Below are 11,124 nucleotides of genomic sequence, written 5' to 3'. Positions count from 1 at the left end.
TGTGTTTGGTACTTGATTCAAGTTGGTGCGTGAAGGTAAGTCCCTTGTAGTTCATATAGGCTTTTGTTGCTTTTTCACGATTTGACGGTCCTTTTTGCAGTGTAAAAATGAAAAATTCTATCAAAAGGCCAGTGTTACTCATGGTAAAGTGCTTAGGGACTAAAAACATAAAACATAAAATTGTGCTAGGACCGCACCAGTCACAGGACATGAACCAGTTGTCGTACACCCATTCTTCTTTCATTTAATAAACTTTTTATGAATGACAGGACAGTAGGTAATAGACTATTAGTACATGTCCGGAGTGTCGGTCACAACCATAACTTTAACTGTAAGGATTGCAATTTAAAATTTTTCGATTTTTTGATATTTTTCGATGACATTGACTTACCACATCTACTACATCGTAATGACCCATCCAACCAACAGATTATCGGTCATGGCCATAATTTTACAGACAATTTTCCTGAAATAATTTTGTTTAGCGAAATTGAATTGCTTTGATTGTCAGGTTGAACAGAACGGAAGTCGCATTGTTATGTGTTTCGATGAATTTCAAATTTCGATGAAATGTCGTAGCGACCTGACATTAACCACAGTTGCAGCAAATATTGCTATGTCTTCGGTAAATAAAGGGTTATGTTCGAGGTCCAAGCTAAAGGGATAACTGTTCATAATTCTTCAAAGATTTAGGTTTGAAACTGAAAATTTTGGTTGGATTCTCGGCTTTCGTATTGAATTGACAAGGCCAATTAGTAAAGAAAAACCCACAGGCTCAAGAAACTTCTTGAGATAGACTTTCAGTGTTTAGAGAGTTAGAATCACAGTTCTGCTAATGAAAAGACAGTTGGCGTCGTTCCAATGTATTCAGGTTATGGGGTGCAGAAACGATTCCATGGTATAACAGTTTTATTGAAAAGGTCTAGTATTTTGACATTATTTCCTTGAGAATTCTACAACTCTTCTGCGGATTTTGCGAATTCCATCGTTGACTTTAGTCAACAAACAAAAGTTCGGTTTGTACATTCCTAACGTAAAGCTCGGAAAAACATATCGTTCTATTAACCTGAACCCGAACCCGAACAGGGCTCATCAATTAAACCTTATTTAGTGAGATGTTGCTAAAAATGACCGAAATTGTCAAATTTACAGTAGATTTTCAAGTTTCGGAAATTTCAGTAGAAAAACTCTTCTAAGGCCAGATTAAGGCGCCTTAACCTAACCTTATCCTGAACCTGAAAAAATCTGAAAAATAACAGGCAAAAGTCCACAAACTCCTATCTACACAAGAACGAAAAACCTTTTTTTTTGCTATTTCTACTCATGCTTCCTCAGGAATGTAGTTTCTTCAGAAAATTCCTGAAATTCCACTTCTATTCTCAGCCATCAGGATGATGAGCTAGGAGCCCCCATTCCATTGGTAACTTTGTTCCACTCTGCGAACTCTCTAATCGATCGTAACAGACCAAACCTGTACGTACAACACGTTCATCCCTGGGAAGTTATAAGGGAGGTAAGAATTTGAAAATACACACACAGGCTGTAACTCTTAAACGAGCACACGATGGCACCATGATCATGGGATAAAATATCTAAAAATGACGACCAGAACCTACTCCCAAAATTAAAAAAAAATCGAAAGGAAAGGTTAGGGGGGAGATAAGTCTCTTACTCGAAGTAACTAACTAACACAACCACAGAGTAACGTAGCATTACCAATTTCCTGTAAATTCTCCAGATTCTAAGATTTATATCGCGGCCAAATGATCACCGATTTGGACGTGTGATGCTCGTTGAACTCGTACCAGAGTTTTATATTGAATTTCAAAATTTGCTGCAAGTCTACGGCAAAAAATTGTTTAAAATGTTTTTCTTGGAATTGAACCTGCGTCACGCCCTCTCTGCTATGTTATGCTAACGCACGTACACGATCAATGAGTGATGTTATCCTGTTTTTCCTAGGAAAATCATTTTTGAAGTTACCGCACTAATAATCCTATGTCATGACACATTTTAACTGCCAAGTGTCGGTATAATAGAATCGATATACAGAGAACGGCCTTACGATATTTTTTTGTGTAATCAAAAGAGTGGAAATGTTTGTGTTTTTTCGCCGAAATATTTTTGAGAAACGAATTTGTGTCGGATGTTCACAAACAATGAAATGAAATTTGCAACCAAAAAATAGGTTAATTTGATTGAAACGAAAGTGTGCTGCAGTTAGTACAACCTTGAACGCATAAGAACGAAACAAATCATTTTGGTTCGGTGAACAGCAAAATTTCTACAGTCGACAGGAGTAAAAAGTCAATAGAACCATTTGATCGGACACTATTACAATCTGGTTATACTGTCGCAAACAGTGTATATGGTGTCGTGTCTGCCAGATTTTGTCGGACGGATTTTGACTGCTCGCCATGTTTTAAAAAGACTTTTTTTTGAAGTGTTCTTGTGCATTCGAATCGAGAAACTTTTTTCCTACGGCTTTTTTGTTGAATGTTTGAACTCAATAAGTTTGATGCAATCAATGAGCATCGCTAAAGTCGATTGATTTCGGTTCGCTAACATAGTTTCGTACAAGGACAACATGGATCCTAGCCTGCGAAAACTTTAGTTTATTTTTTGTTATTTTTTTCTCTTTCCTAATAATAGGATCCCGTACGATTTCGGAACGATGTGAGTGCCTTGTTTGAGTATGTTTCCATTGACATTTTAAAATTTGTTTGTGATTGACTCGTAGCTTGATTGATTTTCGGTTGATGCTCACAGAAGTGCTTAATGGAACCGCTGAGGATTACCATTGAATTTCCACTCTATTCAAATTAATATTTGTGAAGCCAACAAGTCTTGTTATAAAGTGTAAGCCTCTTAGCGGTCATGTCATCTACTAATGAATTTAAAAAAAAAAGAAAAGTCTCTATTATGTTGGTCTGTTGGCGCTACGAAAAATTCTAAAATTGTAAATGAAATCAGGATTGATGAACAACACCCTTCCTTAGCTGTATTTTGTCGTCATGCAGCGACGACAACCATTTCTACTCGATTAATGTAATGTAAAATCTGATCATCAAGTGGTTATGCAGCAAGACATTTTCTTTTGTGAGAGAAATCATTTTTACCCGACGGCGGTGCCCTTCACCTCTTTGGTAGTTGCTTATCTGCGAACTTAATTTCCTCTGCATCCGAAACGGAACGAACAAAAAAATGAAAATCCCTGATCACTACCATTCTCAGCTTTGCGATGGCATCAAAGGTGCATGGGTTGTGACACGATGAATGAACCTTTGAAGTATAAATTGGAGACTCAGTTCCCCCACTCCGTACACAAGAAAAAATGTGATCAAAAAATATTTCAAGCAGCTTCGGATGCAGAGGAACCGTTAGAAGTTCACCGAATAGTCAAATTTTTACTCAATTTTTCAAATGATTATATCTTAGTGGGGGTGAATTTTAAACCCAACAAGGACCTGTTAGCCCCGAAAGCACCTTCAATTACGTTTCTAATGACCTACGTTCCATGTCCCTGAAAATAAATAAATAAGAAAAGTGCATATTCCGTTCGGAGCCTCGCAGATTTTTTTAAAAATTGGTTTTGACTTCCAAAAGTAGGCAGTCTTTCAAAAGAATTCCTCACGCTACTCAAAGAACAATTTGTCTTGAATATACTCCTCATCTAGGGGTCGTGCACAAATGACGGCGCGTCATTTTACTGTATCTCTGACATCTTTTCACCGCTCTTCGTCTCCTTGTGGCGTGATGCCATAATCAATTCTTACAATTTTTTTGTCCTCCTAACAAAAGCCTCACCTACTTCCACAACTCTAAACCAAAAATTCTACTCGTGTTGCACAGATCACTGAGACATCGAAACAACTCACACACAAGCAAAATGGCTGAAGAAACATCCTATCACGATGGTGACATAGTTTGGGTGAAAATGAATAAACTTTGGTGGCCGGGCGAAGTTCACGGAACGAATCGATTGCCGAGCGATTTTATGGATCAATTCAAGAAACCGCCACTTTTTGTCATAAAATTTTTCCAAGAAGAGAACTAGTGAGTCTAATCGCCGTGTGCACCCATTCCGATATACTCATCGATTGATTCCGAATGTTCCGTTACAGCCATTGCGTCAATCAGTCGCATCAAATAGCAAGATATAATTGTGCCAAGAAAAATGAATTCATTAAGAAAGGGCTGGACCTGTACTACGCCAAGCACAGTTATATGGCAGAGTTTCCGGCCGATGTTGCTATTGCTGAAAAGAGAACGGGTGGTAATCCCAATATTATTCACAGCAAGGAATTTATGCCAGTCGTAAAAGCTGATAAAGCGACGCCAGTCGCAACTGCTAAGGGTAAGTTAATCGGTAAATCGGAATGTTTATAGCCAACAATGCTCAATGACTCGGTGCATCAACAGGTTCCACATCGCGAAGTAGACGTGGTCAACAGCAAATACAAACTAGCGCACCGTCAATACCGAGGGTCATGTTCAAACCGGATCACGATACTCGCATTCTAATGCCGAGTTCTCCAGCTACATTTGCATCATCACCATCATCAGCACCAACAACGCCGACTGCCGCTGATAACAAATACAAATGTAATTCGTGCAATTTCAGTACGAACCGAATCAATACCTTGATTTGGCACCAGAAAACACACAGTTCACCGAAAACGCCCCAAATGTCAACGACGCCAAAATATCCAACCAAACATACCCCCAGCACAACCACGTCGGATGAAACGAATTCGTCCAGTTCCACAAAGGTTCCATTGGAAACGGAAGCAATATCGAAAGATTGTGCTCAATCGAAGCCACCTTCTGAAATCGCAGAACCAGAGGACGCCTCACCCGAGCCAGTGGAAAGTATGCCAGAACCGGTTATGCTGCCGGCAAAACCGAAAGGGAAACGTGGTCGAAGTGCAAAAGAACCAAAGGCAGCGGACAAGACACCGAAGACTGACAACAAATTGAGAAATATATTGGATGACTGGTCGGATGATGAAATGGCCGAGGCTGGTCCATCCGGATTGACATCGTCGCATAAAATGGTCAAGGGTACCGTTAAGGATGAAGACGTTGAGGACGAGATAAAACAGGAAAATAAAAGATCGAAATTGGACAATGAAATGTTGAGCAAATCAAACAGAACTGAGGTGGTCAATGCGGTGGCTGAGTACGACGACCAGAATTCGGAGATCGTAAGTTCAATTGCAAGCGAAGACGACGATAAATCAAAACTGGGCAAGACAAACGGAAAAGGTGAAACAGTCACACCATCGAGTATACGACGTCGAACCAACGATGTTACGGATGACGATACGAAACCTCAGACTCGTTCATTGAGAAGTGGAAAGACTACATTGGCAAGTGAGAGCTCCCCTCTGCTACCGAAGCGACGAGGCCGAGCAAAACGAAGCGCAAATGATTCCTTGAAAAGCGAATCCGCCACGTTGGAAGTCAAAGAAAGTGAGGCCGAGCCTGTGGTGCCTGAACAACGTGAAACTGACAATGCACAGACTTCTTCCAGTGATAAAATTTCCGATGCATCGGTTGAACCGGCACCGGTTCAAGTAAGTGCACCAAATAAAAGCCATTCGAAAACTAGCCGCAAAGGCAAGCCTCGACGCAAAGAAGAAATTAAGTTGTCGAACAACATATCCGTGGCTGTGTTAGTGGAAAAAACCAATTTAAGTCCGCCGACGGATTTCGGAATTGAGCAGAAATTGGACACACGAGCTGAAGACAACGACTATGCCAATGTTGTGCATAAGAAAATCCGATACATGAGCCGTAATTCGACTGATGGCCACCGAAAGTCAATTGAATTGTTAGAAGTGCCAAAGTTGCCTGCACTAGCCAGTGAATCGAAGGAAATTGAGGGAAATGATCGAATGATTGAGGAGCTTGATAACAATCAGGATGCTGACACAACGAAAGAATCAATTCACGGCAACGATCTAAGCGAAGAGAAAATTGTTGAGTCGAAAAGTAACGATGTGTCAGCTACGTCGGAGGACCCCAATTTAAGCGGGACAAGTTCACTAAATCCAGAAAAGACGGAAGAAGGTGAGAAAGTAACAGAAAATTCAATTGTTACAGAGGCACGACAGGAACAGCGTGTAGTACCGAAATGCTATGAACGAAAGGTATCACCAAAGAAGAACTTACCGACAGATCGAACTGACTCCCGCACGACCTCTCCGCTATCCTTCGCTGACGGTACGAATGAGGACACATATGAACTACCCTCGTCGTCGAATCTACGACAAAGATCGCCGAGACGTTACGAGAATATGAGAAACCGCCGTAAAAGTGATCGAAGAACGGTGAGCAACGACGACCTCACTTCAATAATTAAGGCGATTGATGACAAATGTGACGGAAGTGATAGTGCGAGACGGAAATCGATTGGGTTGAACAATTCACTCGATGAAGACACCGGAAAATTGTCGGAAACTATCAATGGCAAAGGAGATGTGACTGAAAATTCCGATTCTAAAACATCTACGCCAGAAAAAGCCGACTCATCCAAGGAATTGGACTGCTTTGATTTTACCGAAGACGAATGCCTGAAGCCACCGGAAGTATTAAATCGTCGTAAACGACTACCTCCAGCGAAAGTTTTTGAATTGGACAACATTGACAAGATTGAAGAGCAGCGGAAAATCGACGAAGAAAGCGCACGAGTGACACAGCAACGCGAAGAAGAGAACCAAAAATTGCATGCCGAATTGGAGAATTTGCTGAATTCAACAACGCCGGCAACGTTGCCAGAAATTCCTGTCGGTCCGAAGGTGCATGAAAATTTTCCCGAACGTCGCGCGGAAAAGGATCCGGAGAAAATTGTCGCTAAAGACGGTGACGACAAAGATCGAATGCTTCCACCGAAGGAACGAAACAAACGAATTTTCAAGTATCGCAATCGCAATCGACGACCGGAGTTCGATATGAAAGTTGGATGTAGTGTCGAGGAGGCAAAGGGCAATGATGCTAACGGTTCGATGCAGCAATCAGATGATGTCAGTGATACTAACGTGGCAACGAGTGGGGATAAATTGGAGCAGGAATCGAAATTAAAGGAACATGTGCCAGAGAATGACACTGGAAAGGATACACCGTCAGCTCATGATTTGAAAATTGAAATTGCTGAAACTTTGATCAATTTTCCGCTACTGTCGCCTCATACTGATGTGTCCGAAGAACCTGTCAAAAAAGTAGTGGCTACCAAGCAACCAGCCATCAAGCGTAAAGAGTCTGCTAAAACTACTAGAAACGCTAAGAAATCACGAACGACAGCGCCAGTTGAGAGTACACCGAAAATCGAACCTGATGTTAAACAAGAACAAACCACAGAAATAGTACAGTTGCTTGATAGTGCAACAAAGGGACATTCTTTTATCGATGGCAAGAAGCACAGCTCCGAAGCAATTGTTCTGAGCCCGAATCAAGATGGTACTGTCACGAATCTACCATCAAATTCAACTGGCAAAAAAATTATGGAAAAACAAACTGCTAATCCAGCAATGAATGCTGCACCTTCGAGTTCTGTGCGAGATTTCAGTCGCATCCGACTAATCGAGAAAATCGAAAATCGAGCACTAATTCAGCCGACTGATGAAGCGCAACCGTCAAAAGGCAATCAGTTGCCGTTAAAGAAGACCATCGTATTGACGCAAACAGAAGGCAATAGTTTCGTCACGCAACTACCGAAGAAACGTAAATCTCAAACGGACGACGATGTACCGGCGTTCGTGATTGAACGGCCTGATGTTGCATCCGAGCCGAATAGTGGACCCAGTTCGGTCAAAAAGGAGCCGAAATCGTTTATTGTGACCAAGGCGGTCAAGAAGCACATTACTGGAGATCTGACGAGACAAAATACAACAAATACCGGCGGACTTCACACTTCACACGACGTCAGCGAAAGTATTCATTCGCAGCAGGACACGAAATCCAATGCAACGACGAGCATTGACACATCAGTTCAGGCGGTATCGTTCGAAGCGGCCGAGAGAATTTCAATGGAAACGCCGGTGATAGTAGCAGGTCAATTCGTCATGCCACCAGCGACGACAAATACGCAGCAAAACCGAACGATAACTACATCAACAGTGACGTCAAGCCTTTTGGGCAGCTTATCAGCCAATCGTCCATGTACAATAGCACCTGCCAAAAGACCTTCCTATCGTAAACCCGCCGATATGACCGGGGTAACACAAAAACAAATTGGCGTCGATGTAAAAGGTAATCCCATAGTCGTCTACTCGAAAATCGAATCGATTGGGACGCATGCATCACCACCGACAATGGCTCAGGCCACACTCACCGTGCAACGGAACGACCCGAATCCGAGTACATCTCAAGTGGTCCAATCGTTTACGGGATCGCTGCCATCGAATCAAGGTAACCAATTCGTTATAACCAGCAAGGGAACATTGATAACAAACAAACCATTCACAACCACAACGCATTCGACACCACTCCATCAACCAACATTGACAAATCGATCGAACATCATTCACACTCAGTTCATATGCTCGCCTAATCCACCAATGTTCCACACGCAACAAGAACAAAAACAGCACCCATCCCCACAATCCAGTCAAATCATCATTCAGAATAAACCGCCAAATTCATTGTCTCAAATCTCTTCAGTAGCACCAGCCGGCAATAAACCGACGACAAATCGACGAAGTGTTGGAGTTGGAAACAAAACGAAAGTACCCGATAAGTCAGCGGCAAAACCATCAAACGACACAACAGCCACATTGAAAAAGCGAATTGTTCGACGAATATCGAAGAATCAACCATCCACGGCAGCTGCCCAACACGTACAATCCAATCAACAACAACACCAGCAAGTCATATTAAATTCCGAAATCAATTACATTGGTAATGCACCAGTCCCGCCGTTGATACCAATAAACGATCAGTCCGCCACATCACGGCAACAGTCAACGAAGCAGCGATCTACTCAAATGACAGTCGTCGCAGAGCCACAATCAAAGATCATTCATACGGAGGTCGTCGAACAGCAACAGGATAATATATTGGCTTTGCCGGGTGATACACCAGGATTTGGTGGACCAACTGGATCGTATTTCCTTTGCAAATTGAATGAAATGGGAATGTACGTTCCCATCGATCGTCAGCCGTTATACTTGGATGTGACCGACAATACAAATCTATTGAAACCGAATGCTCCGGATGCTGTGACGCAGATACAGACAGTTACATTGGATGAAACTGAACTTGGACAACAGGTGAGTTTCGTTCATCGATTTCTCTCTCTTTATCTGTGCCCTTATAAACCTCCAAATGTTGTCTATCGTTACAGTCACCTGGGCTAAATGAAGTCGAACGTGTCATTGCGACCAACCAATCAGCACTTGTCGACCAGGATGTTAACAGTCCAAAATATTTGATCAACATCAGTGACGGTCAACAATTGCTTGTAGACCAGCAAGGTCTAATGGCTCTAACGAATGGCGAAGAGTTCCCGCAATTTGTCACACCCGACGGACAACAAATCATTCTGCAGAGTGGCCAGAACGATATTCTTTCGGCGATCGCTTTTGCCGAAGATGTGGGACTCATTGCTGGCCAGCAAATTCTAATTCCCGAAGACGATCTAGCTGTGATACAGGGCCAAGGCGGTAATCATGATATTCTGGCGGCTGCACTAGCTGGCACAGAAGGCTTCAGTCAGGAGCAATTCATCGACAATGTTTTAGCGACGAATGGTGTCGAGGATATTGTCGTCGATCCAATGGTCTATCACGCAATGACACAGCCGAACATACCGCCACTAACAAATGCGGTAACCAACGAAACCAATGCCGTTTTAACGCAACCACCCATAATGTCCACGCTCGAACAACCAACCAAAACCGACCGAATATCGCCGAGCCATTCACTGGAATTGTGCGGTCACAATTTGGACGAAAGTTTGGCGGTTATCGGTGTCACATCGAATAATACGAATGTACCAACGTCACTGGAACTGCCCATCACAATCACGAATCCGGCTATTGCACCGAAATCGACGACGGCAACGATGTCAGCAATTTACCCGCCTTCGGTAGCAGCGGAACACGATTTGGACTATGACATTTTCAGTTCATCGTCACCGATCACTCATCATTTGACTCAGCCGTTGGCAATCAATGAAAACTATCGAACGGTCAATGTTATCAATTCCATTGGAGATATCGATTTGGACTCGAATATTGTGGCAGTGGCTGCATCGAACGATCAATTTACTAAAAGAAATTAAAAAGAAGAAAATTTTTTTCTTGATTTATAAATATGGACAGACAAAGTGGAAGCGGGCGCATATGGCGAGAATAGAAAAGTAATGGAAAATATTAATTACTGAACCTGCTGCATTCGATGTAATAAATAGCTGCAATCTATGTTATTTCAAAAATAATATATTTTATGAATTCTAATTTTCATTTAAAACGGCGACGAGTTTTTACTTTTCGAGTCAGTCTGTTGGCTTCAGGACCTGTTTTTTAGGAATTTAATTCCAAAAAATTCCTAAATTTAGGCATTTTATGGAATTAAATTCTTAAAAAAATTAGGCCCTGAGAGTCTTCAGTGACGGCTCTGGACATGTGCGAAAATAGGATTTACGTAACACCGCCTGCTACAACACAAACTCATATTGGCTTTGCCGATAGTCACGCCGGAATCGATTCAACTTATCGTTAAATATGTATTCATTCCATTTGCATTTTTTCCTGCTCCGTACAAGTTCATAAAACTCCAAAACTGAATCTGGTTCTTTAAAAACTGAAAGTTTTACAAAGCTGGAAAAACCCCTTAGCAGAAAAACAAGAACCATGTCAAATCACGTTAAAAACATGCAAAAAATAAAAATAATTCATGTCAGAGTAACTAAAGACTTGAGATCTCAATTTTAGCTCAACTCAAGAAAGTTCTTAAGATGAGCTAAGATATTCCACACCATTGACCATCTACGAACTTGACCTCAAAATTGTCATTCTTCGTCGATTATAAACAAAAGTTCCAATCATTGGGAACTTCGAGACATATTTTCTGATATAAGACCATTAACTTAACAGTCAAGGGAATTAATTTGGATGAAAA

General features: G+C 41.7%; 1 protein-coding gene across 5 annotated transcripts; it reads left to right on the top strand.

Annotated features, from left to right (window-relative positions):
* The first annotated feature begins 2,064 nt into the window (after window positions 1–2,064).
* LOC119084246 (titin homolog) lies at window positions 2,065–10,474 on the top strand. Of its 5 annotated transcripts, none has more exons than XM_037194148.1 (6): window positions 2,065–2,676; window positions 3,853–4,056; window positions 4,125–4,357; window positions 4,423–8,412; window positions 8,668–9,272; window positions 9,347–10,474. In XM_037194148.1, exons 2-6 carry the CDS (start codon window positions 3,890–3,892, stop codon window positions 10,283–10,285), a joined length of 5,934 nt encoding a protein of 1,977 aa, XP_037050043.1. In that variant the 5' UTR covers window positions 2,065–2,676; window positions 3,853–3,889; the 3' UTR covers window positions 10,286–10,474. The 5 variants fall into 5 exon arrangements, with proteins under 5 accessions (XP_037050043.1, XP_037050042.1, XP_037050039.1 ...); XM_037194147.1 differs by having other exon boundaries at window positions 8,665–9,272; XM_037194144.1 differs by having other exon boundaries at window positions 4,423–9,272.
* Window positions 10,475–11,124: the final 650 nt, after the last annotated feature.

This window comes from Bradysia coprophila, unplaced genomic scaffold (genome assembly GCF_014529535.1).
Source record: "Bradysia coprophila strain Holo2 unplaced genomic scaffold, BU_Bcop_v1 contig_732, whole genome shotgun sequence".
In the NCBI taxonomy this organism is placed as follows: domain Eukaryota; kingdom Metazoa; phylum Arthropoda; class Insecta; order Diptera; family Sciaridae; genus Bradysia; species Bradysia coprophila.
Note: the sequence above shows the minus strand (reverse complement) of the source record. Positions and strands in the feature narration are given on the sequence as shown.